Source organism: Oryza glaberrima, chromosome 2 (genome assembly GCF_000147395.1).
Source record: "Oryza glaberrima chromosome 2, OglaRS2, whole genome shotgun sequence".
Taxonomy (NCBI): domain Eukaryota; kingdom Viridiplantae; phylum Streptophyta; class Magnoliopsida; order Poales; family Poaceae; genus Oryza; species Oryza glaberrima.
Window position 1 is genome coordinate 33547792 of NC_068327.1, and position 27108 is coordinate 33574899.

At 44.9% G+C, this 27108-nt stretch overlaps 4 protein-coding genes across 5 annotated transcripts; 1 reads left to right on the top strand and 3 right to left on the bottom strand.

Moving 5' to 3' along the window:
- Positions 1–533: 533 nt before the first annotated feature.
- Positions 534–7508, bottom strand: LOC127763027 (receptor-like serine/threonine-protein kinase ALE2). Of its 2 annotated transcripts, none has more exons than XM_052287598.1 (8): positions 7353–7508; positions 5043–5156; positions 4861–4944; positions 3811–4179; positions 3445–3711; positions 2270–2659; positions 1953–2193; positions 534–1581 (listed from the first exon to the last, which is right to left on the bottom strand). In XM_052287598.1, the coding sequence occupies exons 1-8, from the start codon at positions 7471–7473 to the stop codon at positions 894–896; spliced, it is 2274 nt and encodes a 757-aa protein (XP_052143558.1). In that variant the 5' UTR covers positions 7474–7508; the 3' UTR covers positions 534–893. The 2 variants fall into 2 exon arrangements, with proteins under 2 accessions (XP_052143558.1, XP_052143559.1); XM_052287599.1 differs by lacking the exon at positions 7353–7508 and adding an exon at positions 6886–7333.
- A 5950-nt stretch (positions 7509–13458) lies between these two features.
- Positions 13459–17245, top strand: LOC127764194 (FT-interacting protein 3). The gene has a single exon (XM_052289033.1). The coding sequence runs from the start codon at positions 13766–13768 to the stop codon at positions 16766–16768; it is 3003 nt and encodes a 1000-aa protein (XP_052144993.1). The 5' UTR covers positions 13459–13765; the 3' UTR covers positions 16769–17245.
- A 1826-nt stretch (positions 17246–19071) lies between these two features.
- On the bottom strand, positions 19072–22304 carry LOC127763808 (haloacid dehalogenase-like hydrolase domain-containing protein At2g33255). The gene is made up of 5 exons (XM_052288601.1): positions 21623–22304; positions 21464–21506; positions 20367–20427; positions 19905–20039; positions 19072–19640 (listed from the first exon to the last, which is right to left on the bottom strand). Exons 1-5 carry the CDS (start codon positions 21972–21974, stop codon positions 19455–19457), a joined length of 777 nt encoding a protein of 258 aa, XP_052144561.1. The 5' UTR covers positions 21975–22304; the 3' UTR covers positions 19072–19454.
- Positions 22305–23067: 763 nt separating this feature from the next.
- Positions 23068–24725, bottom strand: LOC127763807 (GDSL esterase/lipase At5g33370-like). Its single transcript, XM_052288600.1, has 2 exons — positions 24400–24725; positions 23068–24292 (listed from the first exon to the last, which is right to left on the bottom strand). Exons 1-2 carry the CDS (start codon positions 24638–24640, stop codon positions 23424–23426), a joined length of 1110 nt encoding a protein of 369 aa, XP_052144560.1. The 5' UTR covers positions 24641–24725; the 3' UTR covers positions 23068–23423.
- Positions 24726–27108: the final 2383 nt, after the last annotated feature.

The window sequence follows — 27108 nt, forward strand, 5'->3', positions numbered from 1 at the left end:
GACAAGATTAAATCCAAAATCCCAATAATTTTAATTTCTCTTACCTGGCTTTTGGAGAGAGAAATAAATATCTCATCTATCCCAAAATATAAGACAATCACCAATAATGTAAAGACCGAGAGAAAAATATAATCACCTCCTCAGTTATATCACCTCGATGCATGCAAGTAATATGATTAGAGATTTGATGGTAGAGGATTTAAAACAAAACCAATTTTAAGGAGAAAAAGATGTTAACTAATGTATGCATGTATGCACACCTTATATATTATAAGATATAAAAAAATATAATAAGATATGAAAAAAAATGATTGTGACTTATATTTTAGGATGAATGAATGGAGTATGTGCCATGGGCAATATTATAAAGATGTGACAAAAGAAAAAGTGATTGTGAATATAAGGATGAATGAATGGAGTTTGTGCCATGGGCTCAAGCACAAACACAAATCCCAAGCATGGGAGAGATCATAGAATCTCCAATACGCAAGCAATTACTCGGAAGGAATGCTAACACGGTAACACCTGACATGTACAGCCTCGGCAACGAGGGGAGGGTCAAATAATCGAATTCTTTAACAACCCATTACAACATGATGCCCAGAATTCTGGCAAGAAATTTTCCTACCCAGATTACACAAATCAGAGATGCATGAGGAATGAACCGCAAATCGCAAAATTAGAGAGCACCTGCCAACCCCATATCCTCATTTGCTTCTTTGGGGAGGCAGAAATTAAGGCAAATGAAAACATCATCTATACTGGCGGTCACCGGGATTGTCGGGAAAACTGTACACTAACCGGAGGCAAGAATCAACGAGAGGTAAAAGAAATCCCCCCACAGCCTCAATCCCAAGTCAACTGAAGCTAACAGTCTAACACTAGATTATTAATCAATGGCGAGGCAGCTGGCCATGCTCGCTGAAGCTACCTCTAGACCGGTAAAATGAGGCAAGCTTTTTCTTCATCCGGATGGGTCCTGATCTATTCTGCAGGGCTGGTGATTGTGCATGACCACCTGTTGACAATGCAAAGCGGGGGTCACGCGCTCCTTCGATCCTGCCAGAGCTGTATTCCATGGTAATAACTGGTAGGGGGTTCCGGTTGTCAAAAAACCCAGAAGGATTTGAGCTTCTATTCCACCAGCTACCACTACCGCTGTCAAGGGCCAGGGCCCCATGGTAGTCATCGTACTGGTCACACGATGAGTCCCTGTGGCTGTAAGAATCATCGCAAGCCGCCTCCGCATCATTGTAAATAAGCTTCAGTGCCTGCACTACTTCACCCATGAATGGCCTCTGTGACGGATCATTGTGAACACACATGGAAGCGATGGATGCTACTTTAGCTACATCATCAAAGTTGAAATTGCCATTCAGAGAAGGGTCGATCAACCTCTCCAAACCCTCCTTATGGCATAGCAGAGGACGAGCCCAAGTCACAAGGTTCTGAGGACCATTGGTATCAGACATGCATACGGGCTTCCTTCCTGATAAAAGCTCCAGCAAGACAACACCATAACTGTAGACATCACTCTTCACAAGAAGATGCCCGGTCATGGCATATTCTGGAGCAACGTACCTGTTCGATCAAATAATAAATTAACTTCTATGGGACAGGGAGTAATTAAATGAAATTCAGCAGCAAGTTACATTTTGTCTATCCTAGAAAGGTGTGGTTTGTCAAAAACTCTGCAAGAGACTGGTATTGTTTTGACATTAAAATAGCATGAAGAACCATACTTGGAATTTGGAAATAATCAACAAAATTCTAAGTCTATTTACAACAGCAACAAAAAAGAATGAAATTAGGAAGGAAGATTAGTAATAACCACAAAAGGGGCATGATTTCACCAAATACAAAAGAATGAAGATTGCGTATCACTTTTATCCATTGAAATAACAATTAATGACATCATCATAGCAGATGGATATAAGCAAAATGTGCCTTACCCAAAAGTACCCATTACCCTAGTAGAAATGGGTTGAATTCCATTAGTTGCCTCCCTTGCTAAACCAAAATCAGTAACCTTAGGAGTGAAATCTTCCTCCAACAATATATTGCTGCCCTTGAAGTCACGATGTATAACATGAGGGTTTGAGTCTTCATGTAGATATGCTAAGCCTCTAGCTGCACCCAGAGCAATTTTCATCCTAACATCCCAGTTCAGCATGCCCTTAGCCTTATCAGCACCTTTTAAAAAAAGAGAATCGGTTAGCACAAAGCACTTTGTTGGCATGGCTCAGAGTAACAAATATTTAGAACATACCATGAAGGTGAGATTCAACACTTCCATTGCGTATAAGCTCATAAACAAGACACCTTTTGTTGTGCTCAATGCAAATGCCAATCAATTTGACAAGATTACGGTGATGTAGTCGACTGAGCATTTCAACCTCCGCAATGAACTCTCGATCGCCACTCCTGTCTTCTCTTGTGAGCAATTTAACAGCAATCTCGTCTCCGCCATCCATGGTCCCATGGTAGACGCGTCCAAACCCACCTTGACCCAACACTCTTTTTGAATCAAAACCATCAGTGGCCTTTTCAAGCTGGGAAAGTGAAAATGTCTTTACTGATGTTGTGCAAGTTGCCACTGTTGAGAGCATTGACGCCGATGCAGAGCTCACCCTGCTAACAGACAAAGTTGATCTGCCACCTACATTACACATAAAAGCTGTTTATTATAGCTGGAGAGTTTACATTGCAACAGTTTAGTGTACTGAAAAGTGAAAATTTTCAAATTTGTTGACCAAAAAGTGAAGCAAAAGCACATAGACATATAAAGGCCGTGAGAAGACTGTCTGAAGCCATTTCTCATATTATTCTAAATAGTGTGTGTAGTCAAACATACTTCTTATTGCAACCTGAGTATAAATATTTTAGTTTATCAATGGAAATGCTCAATCTAGATGTACATGATCATATTTAGCTGGCATGCATGCAAGAAATTCTTTTCTTACAAGAGGAAATGACTCTGAGAAATCATTAAATGGTACTTCCCATGCAGACCTACATGCAACACATGGTCTATGAGCACAGCAATTAATGATAAAAAAATCGGAGTAGAATATTTTGTCATGCAGACCTCTTGCAACACATACAGACTTTCTGTATGGTGCAATTTAGATTTTCATCCATTAAGCGGTAACAGAATCAGTTGCGGTGGACAATACTATACAAACAATTTAGTGTTTAAATTCCCACTCTGCCCAAACACACTGAAAAAGTGCATTATACTTCAATAGGCTTTGAAATAGGGTGCATCATTAAACTGAATTAGCATGGAAAAACTACGAGAAATAGGGATACTTTTGAGAGGGTGTGTGTGTGGGTGGGCGGGCGGGCGGGGGGGGGGGGGGGGGGGGGGGAGCAAAGAACAATAGAAGCAATACTAAACAAATAGCATAGTAACTACAGAAGGAATTAGGAACATTGTCATACCATATCTTCTATTAACTGCTGGGGTAGTTGCAGGGCTCACAGCCTCCTGAAGCTGTCTAAGTTTATACCATTTTAATAGTAAAACCCCAAGCCCAATGCATGCTGCTATAAGTGTGATAGAAGACCCTGCAACTACCACAATGATCCATGAATCTAATTTCTTGTTCTTCCCATGGTGCACATCAGCGGTTATTGGATCTTCTCCGGTTCCTGTTGGATCAGATCCATGAGATGTCTCAGGCAGAGATGGTGGCGGAGATCGCAAGCCTGTAGTGACAATGATGAATTAGTGAAACATATAACTTGAGGCGCCCAGACAGACAAAAGGCAGGCTTAAGAAGCAAATATTCATTGTATAGGATTTACCTGGATAGGTAACATTTATAACTTCATAATCTCCAAAAATAGATGAATTGATCTGAATCTTATTATTCCAGAACCTATCAGATATCAGGGAGGCAGTATAGCCATCAAACTGTTCTCTTAGTGGCACCAAATAAATGGTAACCCTGGTCTTCTGGTCATCCTGGATACTTGGAATTGCAGCCATGATCTTCACCTGGCTTTGTTTAAGAAACGTCCCAGCTGCAACTTCAACTTCTAGTTCTGCTATGCGCATGAATAGCAAATATGGAGCTACATCCAGATCAACAATAACACAAATAGGCAGCACACAACCACAGGGGGAGCCAATCGGTGTTGTAGTCATTGGATCAGAGCAGTTATCAGTACAACCTGCCAAAGATACAAGGAACTATTAGTAAAATAATATGAGAAAGCATGCAACGATGCAAGCATAATTTAGTTCCAAAAATACTCGTTGTGAATAGCAACACTTCATATAAAGAATTATCCACAGAATGGGCTCACAATACCATGTTGAAGAAATGGACCTTAGATCACAATCAAGCAAAGTATATGCAATAGGGCTACAGGTTTGCATAAGACACCTATACTTATTGGAAGATAACAGCACAACGATACATATACAACTAACGAAAAGAATAATATCAAAGTTTTTGGTGTAGCAGTACAAGGATGCATGAGGAAGTTTCCTGAGCCTCAGGAGCACCTAAATTTAAACCTTTCAATAAGAAAATTCAATAGTTTGATATCGCAGATAATGGTGCCATCAACCACACCCAAAAAAAAACCCTAATCTAAATCTGATCTAAACATCAAGAAAAAACAAATTCTGCTGCTCTGAAACAAAAAACAAACTGTTGCTGAACTTTTTTTCTGCTTTGTACACAAGTCATGTGTGTGGAATGACAGATGACAGCATTAACTATGTTGCCAAAAATAATCATAACTTTTCAAAAGTTTTAAATTGCATTGAAAACACCCAAATTTAGATGCTCCCAGAGAATAAGAAACTTCCTCTAGGATTCATGAAAAGATTAGAGCATAACAAACCTTGTGGAAGGGGAGATGGGGATGGCGAATGAGGATGATATGGTCTTCTGTGGTGCTTGTGTGAAGGAGGGTGCACCGGACCGCCTGTAAAAAATAAGCAGATATTAAACAGCTGATGGGAAATATAAAGTTGGACATTATATGATGGATCCTGTAGCATAGAAGTTCTCAAAGATACATACCAGTGGATTCTGGAGACATTGCCCTTGGAGAAAATGCTGGAGAAATTCGGGGCCCTAAAATTCTTGTATCAGGGGAACCTGATGGATGTGGAGCTGGACTAGGCAGTGCCGTAGCTGGAAAATCAAGGTATTAGGTTTGAAGTTCAGGGGAAAAAAATTGAGGCAATGGGAGAAAATACTCTACCCATCATATGGCTAGCATCATGTTAAGAGTAACAGTATATGTACTTCCAAAATATTACTTAAAGCAGGCTCAGGCCATTGTACTTGGGACCTACATAGGCATTGGTCATTGGCAGTTTATGTTTCTAAAACAAGAGTATATAAAGTGGAAAAGATAAAACATCAGATCATTGGTTTAGATTCTGAAAATGCTGGAGGTTTTGCATATGTTATCATAATGCATGTTACACTTGTTATCTTGCTACGACACAGCACATTAACTGGAGATCAAGCACTAGCTCAGGTGGTGCAGGATTCCCACAAGCGCTCAAACCCTAGGTTCGACACTGGTGTTTGCCTTTCTACTTGAATTAAATTGGTAGGATGTAGGTACAAATACAAATGTATTTGTAGTAGGACTGTGCATACCAGAGCACCAGAGATATGTTACAGGTGTGTATGCGAGCATGTGCGTGTTGTGGCATGGGTTGGGTGTGTGCAAGTCATGTGCATCCTACTTTTACCTCTCAAAAGAGATAACAAAAACAAGACATTAACTGAACTGTTTTCACTAAAATGGAAAGAAAACGTGAAATAACCTTTTGATGCTACTACTTTTCAATTGTTGATACGATTAGTGCCCCTGCAAAATATGGAAGTTTACGTGACAGTTCATATGTCTAGAGATGACTAGAAAGTTGGTTGTTAAATCTAACATCCTCGTTCAATATGGTGAGCTGCATTTGGTTTATGGTAAGCAAATGAGCAGAGAAATAGATATCAAATTCATTACATGTTTCAGAAGGTACCGGTGTTAACAATTCACAACCAAAAAAACAATCAAGGGAGGGCATATTGTCGATAATGATGCTAGAGGAGTGGGAGACAGGTTTACACTTTTGTTTTTATTCGAAATGCGCGGGAACGTGGCGTCCTACATTTATGTGTTAAGAAAAGACACAGACGACCGTTACGATTCATGTACAAGTACAACCTAAAAGGTCAGATTTGTACTACTTTAGCGCTATTCCGCATTCCTAATTTAAGATCTCATGCAGAACTCTATTGGCTGGTTTTGTCGCGTAGATGGCACATGTGCTGCAAATACAAATTAAATTCCCATGACGTAGCGGAATGGCGCAAACCGGCATTCCCATAGTCAGGTGGAATCCAAGCATGCTGGCTCACTGTCAGCTTCTAAGACTCCACACCCCCCCCCCCCCCACCCCAGATTCTCACGTGGGTAGCCTTGCAGGTGGAATCCCAGACCATACGCACATCTCCAGACGCATAAACCTAACTCACCGACACCATGGCAAGCATCAGAGCCCATTAGTAGATAATCCTCTGGCCAAAACCATCGATCACGCCAAAATCTACCATTTCTCCCCAGAGAACGTGCCGCTAACAGCAGAATTCCGCATCACGGCACAAAAACAGCACCCCTCACACCTCTCGCACACGACCGCGACCGCAGAATTCCGCGGACCCGAGTCCGTGACGGCAACATCGCGGCTTCGCCACAGATCTCCTAACAAAATGCAGCGCAATCCCCTCGCCCGAAAACCCAGCCCGCCTAGAACCTAGAGCAAGCCACCAACCCCGCCTCCCCACCAACGGCAGCAGAAAGCGAGAGGTGTTTCCCCAAAAGTAGTAGCGAGCGAGGAGGGAGATGGTATACCATGGAGCGTGTAGACCGCGCCGAGCATGAGCAGGACGAAGAATCCCCCGCCGCCGCCGCCGCCGCCGCCCATCTCGCCCGGCCCCGTCACGCCGCGCTACACCATTGCAGGAAGCGGCGCGGATCTGGAAGCTTCTGGAAGCGGGCGGATCGGCGCGGGGCTACTCTACTCTACGCTACGCGATGGGAGGAGCGAAGAGGAGAGGAGGAGGGGGGATGTGTGGGGGAATAGCAGCAATAAATTGGAGCGCATCCGCGGCTGCTCGCGTTGGTTGTGGTGGCTGCGCTTCGCTTCGGGCTTGTGATGGGGGATTATTGATGGATGGATGCATTAAATTTGGAGTGGAATTAATGAGCTGCTAATCGCGGGGTTAAGGGGGGTGGGTTGGATGAGATAGATAGAGAGGAATGATTCGAATCCGGAGAAAGAAGAAAAGCAAAGCAAAGCAACGCAAGAAAAAGTTTACCGGTGGGAGGAGGCGCGAGGGAGGGGAGGAAGGACGGGGAGGTAGCCAGGTAGGGGGCCAGCGCCCACTGGCTGGGGTTCACTGTTCCTGCCAGCACTGCCGCTTGCTGCCCCCCCTGCATTACACTACTTCCACAGTAGTGGATGTGTTGTTGGTTCACTGTGGAGTGTGTGGTATGGATGGTCTCTTCGGTATGGGTTTTCTAGCTAGTGACTAGTGAGGTTTTTGATCGGCCTATGTTGTGAGGGTATGTTCTTTTTAGTGTCTCTTCCTATAATTTATTAGAGTAGGTTATATTACAACTGGGTTTAACTAGGAAACTTAGATATGCATAGGTTGTTTATGGAGCACATTCGTAGCTATTTTATTACGGTTGCAAGCTAACAAGAGTGTGTTTGTACCTTGCCTGGCTGTCACTGCTGTCGCAGCAAGTCGGCATACGCTCCTACCGAACAAGCCCAAAGATGATGGTGTTCGTTTCGACCTTCTACAATAAAAGATTAATAATAGATGAGTTACATATGTATATCGATGGTTTCAATCAAGGCGTTTGGTTTCTTTACCTTGAATGGTATTCATCAACGTAAAAGAAGATGTTAACAAAGGGACGAGGCATGGATTTTAGCGGGAAACCTAGGGCATTAATTGGTGACATGCTTTTTTTTTCTTAGGGTTTCTTTTTTTTTACCAAGTTTCTTTTTCCATTGAAATATAGATTGTTAGCATACTTTCAATGCACATATAAAACAAATATAGAATTGTGTAATTGCGGCTGGCCATAAAAAGTGGTGTGGCCAAAATTTTTTGTCAAGCGTGGCTACTTCATGGTAGGCGTTTTATAACAACTTGATCCAATATATGCATATAAACGTTTCTAAAATTACCATAAAAACATAGCGATAATACCATAATAGTCATAAATAAATCAGATTAAATATATATTAAAAACAATATAAATATTTTAATTATCATGCAAAATCTAATTAGCTATCTAAATGCTAAAATCTTTGGATGGCGAATGGAGTAAATTCAATATAATAATTATAGACGACCACATGCAAAAGGAGCGTTTGATTTTATACTAAGCGTGAGGGCCCCTGAATTAGGTCCTAGTCACATAGGGACGGTGCCCATCGTGGATTAGGAGAGCTTGTTCGGACCTTTACAATCTCATCGGCATCGTGACCTATGGCTATGTGGTTCACTGCTTTGACTTCCAATCGCTATGTCTAGAACATGGCAGTGCGATACTGGTCACTGGAGATGGGGTGATTAGGGATAGAAGGCTGACCAGCGGGGCACATGAGTGGAACGACTGCACAAAGGCATTAGCGTGTGACTATTGCAACAAACAAGAGGACAAACGAGCGACGATGAAATGCAAGGACTTGATGGCTCGGACGAGGTAGCTACCTTAGTGTTGGGTTGTTGCAAGCCAATGGGATATTGAGGGTAGGGGTTCTTCAGGCAAAAGTCGAGGGTAATCCTGTGTGCATATGGTTATGCCCTGGCTATAAAGACCTGACATTTTTAACATTATCGTCAACTTTTTAGGGAAAGTATATTGATATGTATATGCAAGGGATGTCCATGGTTGTTGTAGCAATATTGGAGAATAGATGAAGTTGTATTCCATGGAAAATTTAAATGGTATCATATGTTTTTTGGTGTTAATAATTAAAATGTTACCTTTCCCTAGTGGAGATGGGAGTTATTTTGTTGTATTAAGGTGGACCAAAAATTATAGATTACTCCCTCTATTTTTCAACATATGACGTCGTTAGCTTTTGGTACCACGTTTGATCATTCGTTTTACTTAAAAGAATCATATGAGTGTCGTTTATTTTTTGATGACTTGTTTAATCATTAAAAAATCTTTTAAGTATAACTTATATTTTTTATACATTAAAAAAGCTTTAAGCATTAACCTTTCAACGTGCTGAGGTTTGAGGACCAAAGAACGGCGGTTTGAGGTTGGAGCTGGTTTCTGTATGAACTTGACGCCTTCCGGAAGAGGCCGGGCGGTGACGGTGAGACGGCTATCCGGTTCAGCAGTGGAACAGTAGTACAGTAGACAGATGGGTACATGCGGAATCGTGCAAGAAAAGGTCCGGCCGGGTAGAGAGAGCCTGCATGCATGCAGCAGCGTCAGAACGCGTATGCACATTGACGACTTTTGTTGTGTCAAAAGCAGAGCGTCTTCTTCTGCCCTGTGTAGTACTAGACCTGCGTGGCTAGCTTGTCATCACGGCATGACGGTATGCAGATATGCAGTGCAGTCGTACGTGCAGAGATAGAGAGAGAGAGAGAGAAGCTGTTCGGATGCGTCTCTCTGTGTCTCTCGTTTTGAGAAGATCCAGCCCACTTGAAATTTCTATCTCGAGGTTTCAAATCCCAGGACAAATGAGGCCCATGTGATTTTTTTTGGGCCAGAACGACAGAGGCAGTCGTAGTAGTAACATGGGCTTGCATTTGAGTATCAGCAACTACTGTGGCCCAAAATGCCCAGAGAAATTGATCACTGGCAAGTGACAGCGTGTAGTACTCCTAATCCTACTACAAGCGTCCAAATCTCCCTCCTTCCCTATCCAAAGGTGCTTGGAGTGGCAATCTCGTCGTGGCGCTGCAGGCTGCAGTGCAGCGCTGCCAGTATCAGAACTGTAGTCAGACGCAGTAGCAAGGGTGACGGCGACAAGCAGCAGCGGCGCAAAAGGTCCACCCGGTAGTGTAGTGTAGTGTACTCGATCGTGTGCATCGGCACGCCCAGGGCAAGCAAAAAAAGGCAACCAAAGCTGGGGACCCTCGCCTCTGAATTCTGATGATAAGTCTGATGGTTTGCCATGGACAATCTGATGCTGCCATCCTGGCAATGGCATGCGTGGACAATCTGACACGCGGTACGTATACGCACCTAGTACTATGTACGAGATGCACGCATTGCATTTCATTACGCCGTACTGTGAACGTGGTACACAAATATTGTGTCGTGTCGTGTACATATGTATGTGTACTCGTGCTGGTCATCAAATCGTCGCAGGCCGCCAAGCCCGGAACCAGACCATCTTTTTTTCCCACACGCCATCCGTTACCTCCCTCCGACGCATTGCTGCTGGTCCTGCTGGATCGTCAGTCTTGTTGCGAGTCAGAACTCGCAGCAGGCAAAAGGCGCTTATACCCTTCGTACAAATACTAGTACAAAATACTAGTAGTAGTATATTTCTACGATAACAAGGAGTACAGATACAAATAAAAATCACCATTTGTACGATGTTTGGTTATATAATCTTTATATGAACTGATTCCGTGCCATCCGTCGAGGAGAGGAATATTTTTTTCGTAGGACTAGAACATACTCCCCCATCAAAAAAAACCAAACTAAGAGCAGGTTTAATAGCAGGCTATAAAACAGCTGTAAACATATTTTAAGGAGATAAATAAGGAGAGAGAAGAGCAGCGGGCTACATATTGTAGTCAGCTGTAGCACGAATTCCAAGACACAGTGTATGTATGATAGGTAGGACCAGGTATTAATAGTGTAGTATGTAACTATTGTCTGAATGAACTATTATATTGGCATAGATGAATTGGAGCTAATATTTGACTATACTGGGATGTTACATAGTACTCCCTCCATCTATAAAAAGTTACACATATTACTTTTGTCACCAATATTAAGGAGAAATTAAATCATTTTGGATGTTACAAAATCAATGAGTGAATGCAAGCATGCAACCAATGAGTATTTAGATGACTTCTAATAAAACATTTAATTTATCTCTTCATTTAAGTCTTGAATGTATAAACACTATAAGTAGGAACAATTTATTTGAAAAAACTCAAATGTGAAATAGATGTAACTTTTGTGGATGGATGCAGTACAACGAATTTAAACATGTCACGTCGATTCGTTATACTATGTAATTTATATATCCGTCAGTATTTAGGTTGTTTTTTTTAAATGGAGGGAGTACAGCCGTTAACAGAAACGCGTTTAGTCACAAAACTATTGTAAACAGAATATGGCACTTCTGCGATAGTAGTAGAAGAAATAAAAAGTACAAATACAAAGTACTTCTCCGGGAGACGCACGCAGTCGCAGGGACACGGCGCGGGTGCAGCGTGCAGATGCGGGAGGGAGGCACGTCTCGCTGCTCACGAGGCCGCAACGCAACGCACCGGACACGACGTACCTTTTCACGCCCGGCCCGACCTCGCCTAGCCTTTCTATAGCTTGACCGTTGCGTGGACCCCACCTCCCCCTTCCCCCAGCCCACTCTCGCACGAATCTCGGCGCTATCCCCACCGTTCTTCCGGCGCCTCCCGCTTCTCCCTCGTGTGGCTCGCAACTAGGCTGGGTAGCTACCAAGACGCTTACTTGCTGGCCCTACCAATGTGGGGCCCCGGTGTCAGTGCACGAAGTGGGTGAGAAGTAGAGGTAACAAGGCCTGCGGGTGTGGATAACGCAAAAACATTCGTCGGCCCGAGGTTCGCGGTGGCTTTGCCTACCGCAAAATACTGAAACCACGCCGCTAATCCCAAGCCGGTAGCGGATTAAAACTCCTACGCCGTACACACAGCAAATGACAGATGGGTCTCACACGTGTTCTCCCACTGCCCTCGAGGTGACAATGCGTGTGTGACTGATGTATATACTCCACTGTGTATTGTAGGCAGGCAGCTGTAGCGACGCTGTTGTAAACAGAGGGCGCACGACGGCACGAAGCCCCGGCCGGCCGCCGGCGATCGAACGGTCGCGTGCTTTCCGCGGCCGGACCCGCTTCCAATGGCCCCTTCTCGCTTTTCGCGGCCGGACATGCTTGCCGTACACCGGCAGGCTTATCCACTTCTCGCTTTTCGCTTCGCGCCAAGCTTCCATTTTGCTTTTCTCAAATGTATTCACGTTCCAACCGTTCGAATCACGTATAAACTGAATTTAATCAACTGATATAAACAACTACATATAAACATGTTCTTCTTTAAATGATACTGTATGATTGCATATCTCTAGTTATCTACGAGTTATAATACCTCCATCTCAAAATAGGTGTAGCCGTGGAAATCCGTGTCCAACATTTGACCGTCCGTCTTATTTAAAAATTTTATGATTTTTTTTTAAAAAATAGTCACACATGAAGTACTATTCATATTTTATCATCTAATAACAATAAAAATAATAATCATAAATTTTTTTCACAAAAGACGAACGGTCAAATGTTGAAGATGAATATTGTAAAACTACACTTATTTTGGGACGGAGGGAGTACAACTGAGTTGTACCTATAGCAGTACTCATATTTGATTTATTGTTAAATTTTATCACGCCACACTTTTGATTATCATAGTTTTGTTAGCTATATGTGTTTGGTTAGCTATCAGATGTATTTGGCATTATCTAGAAAAACAGATGTATTTGGTTTATCACACCACACTTTTGGCTATTGTAGTTTGTTAGATATGTGTTTGATTTATGGTCACTATTATAGCTGGTACTTTGTAGGGAGCCATTGTCTTGCTTATTCGCGGAATAAGTGAAATGTCATATTTGCAAATAAAAAGGAATTTATGAATAAAGCTTTTATATATGTGTTCTTAGCGATTTAAAAGTAAATATTGAAAAATAAATTTCGATGAAAAAATAATCTTAAAACAACTTTAAATTTAAAGTTGAAAATTCAAATTTTGATTGATAAGTATAAGTATAAACGAAATTATGAGGTCTGAAGTATTTTTTTTAAACTTATCTAACTTAAGGCGGTCATTTAGCTGTGATAAAGTGTAGTGTAGTAACCGGTTACTCCAGAGCAGCCAAATTTCCACAGTAGCAGAGCAGCCTGGCAGCAAAGCTGTTTTCTGAAGCTGCCGTTTTTCCGTTCCCCACTGTGCATTCATTTACCACTGTATTAATCCCTCCCCTGTAATTAATTAATTAAACACCTTGTTGAGAATTGGATATTGATCCCAAGCAAAAAAGATCACCACTCCAGCTCACTGCATTCACTGCATTGGAATACACTGCTCGATCCCTCCGTTCGTTTGACCGCCCAATGCACAGCCCTGTGCGCAACTGTTCTGTTCTGTACTGTACCAGCCAGCACAACGGAAACGGAAGAGAGCTGTCAGTCCAAGCCTCCAAAGCCAAAACCAACGCGAAGCGAAGCAGCAGAGCGCCACCGCCATTTCCACCACCGCGTCTGAGAGCTTGAGCGCTGCTGCGCCTGCGAGCAGCGAGCCCACCTCTCCTCCTCCCTGACCTCACCTCCCATCGATTGCGATGATGGAGATTCCTCCACGCGCGCCTGCCTAGCTCTTCGTCTCCCCATAAACCCTTTTCCCAAAACCCCTCAAGCCACCATCCTCTGTTTGAAATCTTGAGCAAGTTTTTTTGTGAATCTTTGGGAGGAAAATCGATTGGGATGGCGAAGGTGGCGGAGAAGCTGGTGGTGGAGGTGGTGGCGGCGCACAACCTCATGCCCAAGGACGGGCAGGGGTCCTCGTCGGCGTACGTGGAGGTGGAGTTCGAGCACCAGAGGCGGCGGACGCGTGCCAGGCCCAAGGAGCTCAACCCCGTCTGGAACGAGCGCCTCGTCTTCGCCGTCGCCGACCCCGACGACCTCCCCTACCGCGCCATCGACGTCGGCGTCTACAACGACCGCGCCGCGTCCGGGGGGGTCGCCGGCGGCGGCGGGGCGGCGCCGCACGGCCGCAACTTCCTCGGCAAGGTCCGCGTCCCGGCCGCCGGCGTGCCGGCCCCCGGGGAGGAGGTGGTGCCGCAGCTCTTCACGCTTGAGAAGCGCAGCCTGTTCTCCCACATCCGCGGCGAGATCACCTTGAAGATTTATCGCACCAACTCCGGGGAGGTTGTCGTCAAGTCCAAGCCGGAGAAGCCGGTGAAGGCGGTGGTGTCGGGCCCGGAGGTGGTGGCCGCGCCGCCGGTCACCGGGCCCAAGAAGCAGCAGCAGCAGCAGCAGCCGGTGGTGGCCGTGCAGCCGCCGCCTCCGCAGCCGGAGGCGCCCATGGACATCCTGCCGCCCCCGGCCCCGGTGCTCATGAAGCCGGTAATGCTCGCCGACCCCTACCCCGCCTCGGCCGTGTTCTCCGGCCCCGGCGACTTCTCTCTCAAGGAGACGCGGCCCCGCCTCGGCGGCGGCACGACGGCCGACAAGGCGAGCGCGACCTACGACCTGGTCGAGCAGATGCAGTACCTGTACGTGCGCGTGGTGCGCGCGCGCGGCGTGGCGGCGGTGGGCGAGACCGTCGCGGAGGTGAAGCTGGGCAACTACCGCGGCGTGACGCCCGCCACCGCCGCGCACCACTGGGACCAGGTGTTCGCCTTCTCCAAGGAGACCATCCAGTCCTCGTTCGTCGAGGTGTTCGTGCGCGCGCGCGGCAGCGACGACCACGTCGGCCGCGTCTGGTTCGACCTCTCCGAGGTGCCGCGCCGAGCTCCACCGGACAGCACGCTCGCGCCGCAGTGGCACATCATGGAGGACCGCAAGGGCGAGCGCGGCGCCGCGGAGGTGATGATCGCCGTCTGGTTCGGCACCCAGGCCGACGAGGCCTTCGCCGAGGCCTGGCATTCTAAGGCGGCCGGCGTCCATGGCTACGGACCATTGGGCTCCATCAAGTCCAAGGTGTACGTTGCCCCCAAGCTGTGGTACCTTCGTGTGTCCGTCATTGAGGCGCAGGACTTGATCCCTATGGACAAGGGACCAATGGTGATTGGCCGGTATCCGGAGCTCTTTGTGCGTGCGCAGGTTGGGAGTCAAATGCTGCGCACACGGCCTGCGCCAGTGGCGGCGAATCGAGGACCATCAAGCCCGTTCTGGAATGAAGACCTGATGTTTGTGGTTGCTGAGCCATTTGAGGAGTTCTTGGTGTTGTCTCTGGAGGATCATGTGTCACCAGGAAGGGATGATGTGCTTGGCCGTCTTGTTGTTCCAGTATCCTCCATTGAGAGGCGCTGGGATGAGAAGCTTGTTGTCTCCAGGTGGTTTGGGCTGGATCGTGGCACTGGTGGTGGCAATGTTGCAAGTGGCAATACAAATAGGTTTGGGAGCCGTGTGCATCTCCGCTTAAGTCTTGATGGGGGATACCATGTTCTGGATGAGGCTACTGCTTACAGCAGCGATCTCCGGCCTACTGGAAAGCAGCTGTGGCAGCCACATGTTGGGGTGCTTGAGCTCGGTGTGCTTGGTGCGACTGGATTGATACCGATGAAGGCCCGTGATGGCAGAGGTGCAACCTCGGATGCATACTGTGTTGCGAAGTATGGCCAGAAGTGGATCCGCACTCGTACTGTCATCGACTCTGTATGCCCTCGGTGGAATGAGCAGTACACATGGGAGGTGTTTGACCCTTGCACTGTCATCACGGTTGGTGTGTTTGACAATTGCCATGTTGACAAGCCAGCTTCTGGGAATACCACATTGGCTGTCCGTGATAATTGCATTGGCAAAGTACGTATCCGGCTTTCAACATTGGAGACTGATAGGGTGTATACACATGCCTACCCACTTCTCATGCTGCATCCATCAGGGGTCAAGAAGATGGGAGAGCTTCACTTAGCTGTGCGCTTCTGCTGTGGCAATGCTGGCAACATGTTCCATGCCTATGTGCGTCCGCTTCTTCCAAAGATGCACTATATTGAGCCACTGCTTGTGCGCCAGGTTGAGAGCCTCCGCTTTCAGGCTACCAATGTTGTAGCAGCTCGCCTTGGCCGTGCTGAGCCACCACTTGGCAGAGAGGTTGTTGAGTACATGCTAGACCACCGTTCACATCTATGGAGTATGAGACGCAGCAAAGCAAACTTTTTCCGCCTTGTCACTGTACTCTCTGGACCGATCACTATTGGCAGATGGTTTGAACTTGTCCGCTCTTGGAATCGCCCGGTGCATTCATGCCTTGCTGTATTCACATTCCTGGTGTTTGTCACAATGCCGGAGCTGATTCTTCCGACGGCATTCTTGGCAATGGCATTCACTGGGTTATGGAGGTACCGTGTCCGCTCAAGGCACCCGCCCCACATGGAGATGAGGTTGTCTCATGCAGACGCAGCCACTGTGGATGAGCTAGATGAGGAGTTTGACACATTCCCTTCGAGCAGGGGAGATGTTGTGCGCTTCAGGTATGACCGCCTTCGCAGCGTTGCTGGGAGGGTGCAGACAGTGGTTGGCGACATAGCAACACAGGGTGAGCGAATGCAGGCCCTTCTCAGCTGGCGTGACCCGAGGGCAACAGTGCTTTTCTCAATCGCCTGTGTCCTTGCTGCGGTCATTGCATATACCATTCCGATGAAGGTGCTGGTTGGGCTCTGGGGCCTGTATGCTATGCGTCCGCCAAGATTCCGCAGCAGGATGCCATCTCCGCTGATGAACTTCTTCAGGAGGCTGCCATCCAAGGCTGACAGCCTTCTCTGATCCTCATTGTTGTGCAGCTGTTGTTGACAAGGTAGCTAACCTTGTGGTCTGATAGGTGATTTTGGCCCGAAGGAGATGCTTCAAAGGAATCTAGGAAGAAACAAACTTGCAGTAGGTTCAGGTTGCTTGCTTGCTTAGTTTAATGCTTTTAGGTAATGTATGCTTCTCTATGATGCAACTTATAGCAGTTGCAGACTTGTTCTTGTGCCTTTCAGTTCCAGCTGTGCAAAAAGGCTAGTTGTGATGGTAATGTGTAATGTGGTGATGATGAATTAATCAAGTTGATATTTGAACTTGTCAGGAGGCTATTTACCTCTGTATCATGTTCTGGGATGCAACTGTCAGGAGTGCATTGTGGCTCAGTACTAGTACCAGTAGTAGATGTTTAATTGGTTTTACTATTAGTACTTGTGTTCTTAAACAACTCTATGATGGTGGTGGTGCTTCTCACATGTGCCGATGTGCGTGTGGCTTTTGTGGTTAGAGTTCAGACCAAAGCTCTTGTTCCTTTTGTTTTTGTTTTGTCTCCATTCTGTTCCCATGTGGCTGCAGGGCTCAAAATATTGGAAGAAGGGATTGTTCCCGGTTTCAAGTCTAAACAAGTGTTTTTGTTATTTGTCTGATTGGTTCAATCGACGTTGTGCAGTGAGCTGCTGCATGATGCAAGAATGAGCACGCTCGTGGGCCGTTGCTTCTACTGCTTGTCTGCATACTGAATAATTTTATGTTCATTTCGTCTTTTGAAGCGATTAAAGCAAAGGAAAAAAGGTTAGGAGAATGTCTAGTTCTGCTAGTACCTTTTTTGTTCAAAGTTTCTTCTTGTCTTGGATGTGCCACATGTTTGGTTTGGTTTCACTTTGTACCATTGGAAGATGGAGCTGCGTGCTCTTCTGACTGAAGATGAGGACCACAGCAAGAGGCGACCCGCGACCATGGTTGGCAGACGGCTACCTGCGTTCAAACGGCTTGGCTTCTGTCTGACCTGGAGTGGGTAGGCATGCTGCATGCCATGAAACAACAAAGATCCAATTTGTTTTCTCCTGTTTGGCTCATGTAGAAGCAGGGCACAATCTGAAAAAAAAATGTATTGAGTCATTTGTGCTAAGTGAACGAACTGAGGGCTTGTTCAGTTTCTTGCTGAAATTAACATTATCAAAACTTGACAATGCTAAACTTAAAAAACATATTTTAGCATTGCCAAATTTTGATAACATTGGATGTATTCAGTTTGTTGCATTATCAAAATTTGGTAGTAGTGTTTGTATCAAATTTGGTAAAATGGCAATGGCAAGAGTTTGTTTAGTTTGTTACCCTATCAAAATTTTATAACATCAAAACAAAAATTTTGATCAAGCCCGAATTCACCATAGATGAACAGATGAAGAAAGAGTACTAGAGTCATCAGTTTATGGGGGAGTTTGTACTGCTCGGACGTGTGCTTCCCCACGCGCAGTTCATCCCCACACCGCCGCATCTCAATGCCGGAGAACACCGTTCATCCGGTCGAGCGGTCGCCGGCGAGGAAACGAAGAGGACTAGCTAGGGCTTTCATCATTTGTTGGGCTGGGCCGAGTGATTCGGGGGCAGCTTGCTCTCGGCGGCAGCCCATAATTTGTAAGTTTTACAAGCCGTCCTATCATTTCACTACGTTTACACGTACGGTTTATTAGTAAAAAAAAATAACAATCTGGTAAAAAGTAAATGCTGTAAAATAAATAAAACGATAAAAAGTTCACAAAATTAACTTCAAATTTAAGTTTTAAAATTTAAATTTGACTTATAAATATAATCATAAGTAAAACAATGGGTTTGCTCCCCAACACGTTGGGCAACTTTGGAGAACGGGACTACGAGTTTAGTTCAGGGTTCACAAAACCAGGGGTAACTGTGTGGTTATCGTGCTTACTGCCGGGTACGATAAAGATAAAACCGTGGTACCCAGTTAAATTTAAATAAATTTATAAAATAATTTAAATTTTTGATAAATTTTATACGGTTTGTTACGGTTACCGTGCTTATCGTCAACGTGCGGTGACCTGCATTCTCCGACGGTAAGGGAAACCCTGGTTTAGATATAGGGAAAACTCTATCATCTAAACCAGGGTCTAATTAGTCGTGGGAGTTTTCTCTCTTTGATTTTTATCCCCATCCTCAATTTCTTGTTTAGTCAGGATGAATTTTGATGAGAGTTAGATTTTTTAGTGATGATGGATGGCTCATATCTAATTGGTTCATATATGCACACGTAACGTAAGAGCAGGGCACATTCTGAAATTTGATCAAACCATTGTGCTAGGTGAGCGAACACGAATTCACAGAGATGAACAAATGAATGAATATGAAAGATGGCCACAGATAAAAGATTCTGAATCACCCAAATACTACGGCAAATTCTGCCAGTCATCGCGAGGGTTGATTTTTGTCTATAACAGAACGCACTGTCCGTGCCACAGAATACTAACAGGTATAGTGGACATAGTGATATACATCAAACCGGCTGACAATGAACGATGAATCATTTTGAGGGCAAGTGGCAAAATCAAACTACAATCCACTTTGGTGGAGAGCATAATCTTGATAGGCCGTAAGGGTTTCTGGTACTTGAAACACCACTGATGGAGGTTCATAGTATTAAGACACAGGAGCTGGGTTCCATGTTAGATCACAGATAACTAATACTTTCCTGTCAGATTCTACTCTCTGAAACCACCGGTGCCAAATCAAAATGCTCTTCCAGCACAGAGAATACTTCGGAAAGCGAAGAAACCTTGAAGTCAGGTCGAACATCTTCAGGCAAAGAATCATGGGGACCGTATCGTCCTGTTTCGTCAAGCAAGCAAGTAAAAGCTCCTGCTCTCTTACCACAAACGACCTGCACATGTTTTCAGTGAAAACTATTTCAGAAACAACATATTAGCGTCCATAAGCTACTGAAGCATCTTTCTGAGTTCAGAAAACTGTGAATTGTGAGCTAAAAGGGCATTGTCCAATACCCTAGTAACTTAGCTTATGCAAGTATTACAGTTAAGGGGCATATAAAAAAACAACACTAGAACAATTTAGCTCAACTGCAGACTGAAATTAAAACCATGGGACAAAGCAAACTATTTAGAAACAATTTATAAAGAATTCTTACATCATCCTTGAGGCTATCACCAACCATGACCACCTCATTTGGTGGAATATTCCAAGTGGAGCAAATATGAAGCAGGGGAGCTGGATCTGGCTTATAGGGGCGGAATTCTCTACTTAAGGCTGGAGAAAACATCATCTGCAGAAGAGTTCAGATGTCCATAGTTAGCATATTGAAGATAAATGCATAACTGCAACCTTTGGCTGATAACTAGCAATGAACCAGGTCGATTGAGTGTATGAGAACATTAGAAGACAGTTATCCAGAAAATTCAACTCAGAACATTATATAATCTCTTGAATTCAGCAAAACACAGGGAAGGCTTGACAAACATATCCAATAAAAAAACATGCATTCCGTAATGTGTACCCAAGTATAAACAATATTCAATAGGTCAGAGCAGTGGAAACTATCAGACATGCATGAACAATAGAAGATCAGAATAATACAAGTGCAGCAACTTACACCAAACCTTTGGTGAAACAAATCAACTGCGGTCTTCACATTGCGGGTGATTAAACCTCTTCTGAAAAATATAGAGGGTAGGTCTCAGTGCCGCACTGATATCATAAGGGTTGCTAATATAATGAGGTAATAACAGAGAATACAGTTAATTATTGTTGTTATTTATGTGTGGTGCATAAATAATTCCGCTGTTTTACAGGATGATAACAGCGCATACTAAACAAGCATGCATAGGCACTACAAGGAGGCTGTTTCAGATCAATCCAAGAATAGAGGCACAACAAAAATAGCCACATGATTTATGATCTAGTTAAAACCTAGTCACAAATCAAAACACAACATTTTGATACATGGTGTATTGATATTTATTGATCCTAGAAGTCATTAAATTGCGATGTATGCATATTTGAGGTTGATAGAGCACATGAGCTCAGCATTGTGAGAACAAGAAAATTCCCTTATTGCAAGAGAAAAGGAAGATGATGAACAGAGATAAACTGTGTATCAATTAAACAGCAAAAAAACAGAGGGCAGTAGTATATTGAACTTTACAGCCATACAGTTTCCCACCTACACTGCAGTCAACCAATGACCAATAGCTCCATAACTATTTGTCAATTATTCTGACATATAGCTTGCATATTTATCATCTCTTCAAATTTCAGGAAGCACCGCTTTAATTCAAACAACTTATCTACCAGGTGCAGCAGCAAATGTACAATTTGTATAGTTTGTCCGGTCTCCAGAATTGGTTTCTTGCACAAAATCAATCTTAAGAAGCAAGATTAATTCAGCTCAAACTGGATGGAGTGTATAGTGCATAGATACATTTAGCCATTTAAGAATAAGAACTGGGAATAAAAACTGGGAGCTCTACCGACTACCAGATGATACAGGCAAGTGCATCAGCAATTGTACAGTTTGTAGTTTATCCAGAACTAGCTTCTTGCAAAAAATCATTCTTACTAAGCAAGATCAATTCATTTGAACTAAGCATCTTGACGAAGATAAAGAAGCACATTGAGCTACATTTCTGAACCAAAGTATCAGAACCGGTGGCTCTACCAGACGGGGCCCAATAAGCCAAGAACGCTCACCTGATCTGCTTTGCGTCCAGGAACCCGCAGAGCTCAGAGGCACCTGCAACATCCACCCAAATTGCGACCTCAGTAGTCCTCAGTAGGTTGAGAAACCAAGATAGCACTGCACAGCCTTGGCATTAGAAATCGCCATCGAACGCATGCCAAGAGGCTTACCGGGCATGATCTGGAGGCAGTCGAGGCCATCCTGCTCGAACCGCGCGATGACCTCGTAGGCGCGGCGCTGCTCGTCGGGCGCCCAGCCCTCGATGCAGTGGAGTATGTCGACGGAGCCCCCGCCCGCCGCGCGCGCCGCCGCGTAGGCCTCGTCCCCGCCGAGCACCTCGCGGTACATGGCCGGGAAGTCGATGACGGGCACCGTCAGGGTCCCGTCCATGTCGAACACCACGCCGCGCAGCAGCCGCGTCCCCGGCGCCGCGGCGGACATGGCGGCGGCCGTCCGGCGGCGGGGGAGAGGAGCGGCGGCGCCGGCGAGGAGGCGGTGGGCGAGGAGCAAGCGGGGGAGCATACGTGGCGCGATCTCAGCCGCTGGATTGGATTCCTCCGCGGTGTGTGGCCCGTGTGTGTGGTGGTGGTGGTTGGGGACTCGAGCCCAGTCCGCCTCTTAGGGGGCTAATTTGCAAAATATAAGGGCCTATTTGCAAAATATTGGGAATATTCTGATGATGACTTTTTGCGGTAAGACCCTATGAGGGGTTATATACTAAAACCGTTGCGAACAGGGTTGTTCCTGCAAAAAGTGCAGACGCGATGCGAAGCTCTCCCTCTCGCGCGGCCATGGCGGCCGCCGCATCCGACAACGCGAAGCTCGAATCCTTCCTCTCCAAGTCTCCGATTCTCCAAGTAGATCCTATCCCTGCACCTCTCCTCCAACTCCGGCGCTCTCCAGCACTAATCTTCCCGGCGGGCCAACGGCGGCGGCCGTACGATCCGCCTCTGCCGGCGTCTTCTCTACCGCTGCCGATCCATTTCAAGACCTAATTATCTACCTCATGGAATTTGTTGGTTACTGAGGACGAGCTTGCTGAACTAGAACTGCATCCTCTGCTACTGTAACGAAGGTACATATATACATCGTCACTGGCTCACTGCAACTCTCTGGCTTTCAGATCCATGGGGTCCAATTCATGCATGCTGTTTATCGAGTACACAAGTGTAAAATCATCAGTGGAGATGAACAAGCCGATGATTAATTTCCAGTGCCAACTCTGTACCTGCATTGCAAATGCTAACAACGCCGCGGATTCATTTTCGGTTGGTTCTGAAGAACTGGTTGGTTGCAGACTTACAGTTCATTTAATTCGCTCCTCTGTTCTTTTTTACTGCATAATGAAGGACATTTAATTCGCTCCTCTGTTCTTTTTTACTGCATAATGAAGGAGATGAGTACTGCATGAGTGATTGGGGTTGGTTTCATTTTACTATACCTCTTTTCGGAGGCTACTGAATGAATTCTTCAGCATGGCATGTACTGTTTTTAATTAATTCGGTCTGTCTCAATATGCTAGTAAATTCAGTATCAGTAATAGGAAATGTATGTGTGAATTTTGCATTTCTGCGACTGACAGTTAAGCAGAAAAAAATGCCTTAATTCTGAAAGATTAATTAAAAGCCTATCAATAATGATATGTGATTCAAAACAAGAACACCACGTACATACACAACACAGTACATATGTAGGAGTAATTAAACACACTAGCTGATGAGCAATCGATCTGACCGGATGATGATCGAGCTAAGCTCAAATATGGTTTATGTGGACGCTATATATCTAGCAAAAACTAAAACTAATCACGGACGTACGTAGAGTACGTACGTCGAACACTTGAAAAATCCAAATGGACAGCACGGGCAGATGACAGTAAATTACGGAGAGAGATCAATCCATCGATCTGACGATCATTCTGATTGATTGCAATAATGCATGCAGGTTGTAATCATGGTGGCGAGATATTGATCAGTTGCGGAGTTGAGCTTGTTGGTCGAGCTTGAGGATGGTGCTGAGGTTCATGGGGGTGATGTAGTCGAGCGAGCCGTGCATGAACTGCTGTACGATGAGGCGGTTGGCGCGCTCGGTGGGGTGGAAGGCGTCCCAGAAGACGTACGAGTCGCGGTCGGCGCAGAGGTTGGAGACGAGGGTGCAGAGGCCCATGCCGTTGAACCTGCCCTGCCCGCAGCACGCCTCCGTGGAGGTCTCGAACCCGTGCGCCCTGGGGTCCTCGATGAAGTCGTCGTGGGCGCGCTTGGTGTTCACGCCGACGAACACGTCCCCGCCGACCTCCGCGTTGAGCTCCTTCAGCATCGCCACCAGCTGCGGGTTGTACGCGTCCGCCGCGCGCTGCAGCTCGGCGTCGCACCCGCCGTCGAGGCTGTGCAGCGCGAGCTCCGCCGGCACGCACCCGATCGGCCCGACGCCGGTGACCAGCACCCGCCGCGCCCCCAGCGCGTGGATGTGCCGGAGCACCTGCTTGTACTCCGAGAGGATGTACCGGATGTAGTCCGGCAGCGAGAACTCCCGCGACCGCGGCGAGTACGGGATGAGGTAGTAGTTGTTCACGAAGTCGTTGCCGCCCAGCGTGATGAGCACCAGCGACCCGGCGACCACCTTCTTCGCCTGCTCGTCGCCGACCACCGCGCGCAGCCGGTCCTGGTACTGCTCGAAGTACCTGATCTGCTTCTCGATGTGGATGATGTTCGCGAACTGCACGCCGGTGTCGTTCAGGATGCCGATGCCGGCCGACGCGAAGTTCGCGCCGACGAGCAGCCTGTCGCCGTCCAGCTCCGGGCTCAGGTACGGCAACACCGGCTCAGCTCCCAGGTTCTCACCTGCATCCATGAATCCATCCACATTATAGCTAACAATCTTGTTCTAATTGTGAATTAGCTTAGTTGATTAGTACTAGAGTTTATATATTGGCTGCATGCTGCTTAACTGATAATATCAGGCATGTTCTTGCCATTGGAGAACCTCCCGGTGGCGCGGTGGTCGGGGGTGTCAATGCCGTACGGCGGCGAGTCGGCGCGGGCCGACGTGATGAGGTAGTTGTTGTTGCCGTTGTCGACGAGGGAGTCGCCGAAGACGAAGAAGGCGCGGGCGGCGTGCGACTCCGGGAGCGCGCCGATGCAGAGCGCGGCTGAGAGCAGCACGAGCCATGACGACGACGACGACGCCATGAATGCTACTACTGCTATCACTATACACTACGTAAGTACGTGAGACTCAATAAACGCCTGTTGCTCTCTCACTGATTTGCTCCTCGCCATGCTGCTGCTGCCTTTTATAGCGCGTGCTCGCGTCGCTGGGGGTGATTAGCGTTTATGGATCGCCCGTACTACTGTCCGTGTGTTGCATTTCTCTGGTAAATTTTGTTTCTTTCACTCGGATTAATCTCTATTGAGATGTGTACATTTGGATTTCTTTTTGCAGCTTCTGGTGTTCTTGCTTCGTTGGCGAGTGACATGAATGAGTTTGATCAGTTAGGTGGTTAACTGCACTGGTGTGAACGATTGGTCAATCTGTTCCCTTGACTGGATTTGACCATGATGTTTTTTTTAACTTGACAGTTCTTACTCGATGGTAATGCTTTGCCACAGTGATTAGTACATTGTATTCAAGAGGGCAGCTGGATCTATCATCTATGCAACGATGCCTGGATTTAGATGAGCTGTAGTACATAACTAGCTCTAACATTGACGGTCAGCAGTAACAAGATCTGGGGTTTGAGTAGTATGCATCAGCAACCCACTGCAGCTGTTTTCTTTTCCCTGCAGTGTGATCATACGTACAATTCAATCAGTGATTCAGTGCCACCTCAAAAAAGATGCAAGTGTGTAGTGTAGCACATTACAATAGACCACCTCTGACAGCAAGTGAGTTTATTCATTGCAGAAAAACTGTATCCTTTAACCTTTCTTCTTTATTTTCAGCTCTCATTTTTATGACCTGATACAAGTCGCTACATACCCTTTGCATAATACAAACTAGCTGGGTAGCCCGCGCAATTACGCGGCTAACACCCAAATAAAATCATATATTTTTAGTATGATTTTACTTAAAATTTATTTAATAGCTATCTCATGTCTTAAGAGTTTGAAAGATTAAACCTTATCATCCCCGTGTTTCTAATTATATTTTTTTTAAAAGTCACACCAGTTGCTACCCTTATGACATCTCCTTCTTTATTTGCTTGCTTGATATACTACTATTTCTATTCATTCTCCTTGAAACCTTTAAAAATTGGATCTTATAGTTTTTAGAGTTTATTGTCACGTTGGGTTTCATTTTTATAATTTCTAGACGTCCCGTCAAACGTTGCCATTATACTCCTCTATGGCCCGTCCACTGTCTCTTTTCTTTATTGTCATTAAGATTTTAAAAATCGAACATAATTATCGTTTCGGTTCATTTTTACTTTCTAGAAATCCCGCCAAACCGTCAGCGGCTTTGCCATTGTACTTCTTTACGGCTCGCCCGCTGAGTCCCTTCTTTATTGTCATTGAGATTTTAAAATCGAACATGATTATCATTGTTTTTTTTTACTTTTTCGAAGTTCGGAACCTTTAAAAATTGAACCTTGTAGTTTTTAGAGTTTATTGTCTTGTTGGGTTTCATTTTTTATAATTTTTAGAAGTCTCGTCAAACAATGCCACTATGCTCCTTTATGGCCCGTCCGCCGCCTACTCTTTCTTTATTATCATTGTGATTCTAAAAATTGAGCACAACTATCGTTGCAATCCATTTTTTATTTTCTAGAAGTCACGTCAAACATCACCGGCTCTGAAACTATACTACTATACACCCCGCCCACTGCTTCTCCTTTTTATTGTCATTGAGATTTTAAAAATTGAATATGATTATCAATGGGGTTTTTTTTTTTACTTTCTAGTAGTCCCGGCAATCACATTGCTCGTTTGCTTCACGGCCTGCCTATCGTCCCTCCTTTTAATCGTCATTACGATTCTATTTGGTGTTTTATTAACAGTTTTTATATGTCGTATCAACCGCCACCACTCTACTCCTTTATAGGTCTCTTACTTAATTTATCTCGTCATGTGTTTTAGATGGTCTTTCTTTCAATAGTCTTTATTTTTATCACAAATTTTAGTTATTTATAAATTGTATTCCTAATTGAAATCTTATTTTTCTTTTTCTAATTTCAGAATTTATTTTTTTCAAATTTTAATTAATATCGTATTGTGTTATTTTAGTATTTTTATTTTTTATTTTCAATTTCAGTTGTTTCAAAATTGTATTCCTACTTGAACTCTCTTTTAGTTTTTCTAATTTTGAATATTATTTTATTTTTTATTCTGAATTTTAATTAATCTCGTATTGGGTTCTTATATGGATTCTTATTTCAATATTGCTTATTTTTAATTCCAAATTTTAGCTAATTTTAAATTGTATTCCTACTTGAACTCTTCTTTTTTTTTTTGCTAATTTCGGACTTTATTTTTTTATTCCTAATTTTAATTAATCTCGTAATTGGGTTCTTATATGGACTCTTTTTTTAATATTCCTTATTTTAATTCCGATTTTCAGCTATTTTAAAATTGTATTCCTACTTGGACTATCCTTTTATTTTCTAATTTTATTTTATTTTATTTTTATTTTGAATTTTGATTAATCTCGTATTGGGTTA

Coding starts and splice junctions, on each gene's coding strand:
- LOC127763808 (XM_052288601.1), bottom strand. CDS start 21,974: ATGCTCCCCCGCTTGCTCCTCGCCCACCGCCTCCTCGCCGGCGCCGCC. Junction 21,507..21,622: donor CTGCCTCCAGATCATGCCCG/GTAAGCCTCTTG, acceptor TGGATGTTGCAG/GTGCCTCTGAGCTCTGCGGG. Junction 20,040..20,366: donor TGTTTCACCAAAGGTTTGGT/GTAAGTTGCTGC, acceptor ACTCTTCTGCAG/ATGATGTTTTCTCCAGCCTT.
- LOC127763807 (XM_052288600.1), bottom strand. CDS start 24,640: ATGGCGTCGTCGTCGTCGTCATGGCTCGTGCTGCTCTCAGCCGCGCTC. Junction 24,293..24,399: donor GAACATGCCTGATATTATCA/GTTAAGCAGCAT, acceptor TCATGGATGCAG/GTGAGAACCTGGGAGCTGAG.
- LOC127764194 (XM_052289033.1), top strand. CDS start 13,766: ATGGCGAAGGTGGCGGAGAAGCTGGTGGTGGAGGTGGTGGCGGCGCAC.
- LOC127763027 (XM_052287598.1), bottom strand. CDS start 7,473: ATGCAGGGGGGGCAGCAAGCGGCAGTGCTGGCAGGAACAGTGAACCCC. Junction 4,180..4,860: donor CCCATCTCCCCTTCCACAAG/GTTTGTTATGCT, acceptor TATCTTTGGCAG/GTTGTACTGATAACTGCTCT. Junction 2,194..2,269: donor TGTTGAATCTCACCTTCATG/GTATGTTCTAAA, acceptor TTTTTTTAAAAG/GTGCTGATAAGGCTAAGGGC.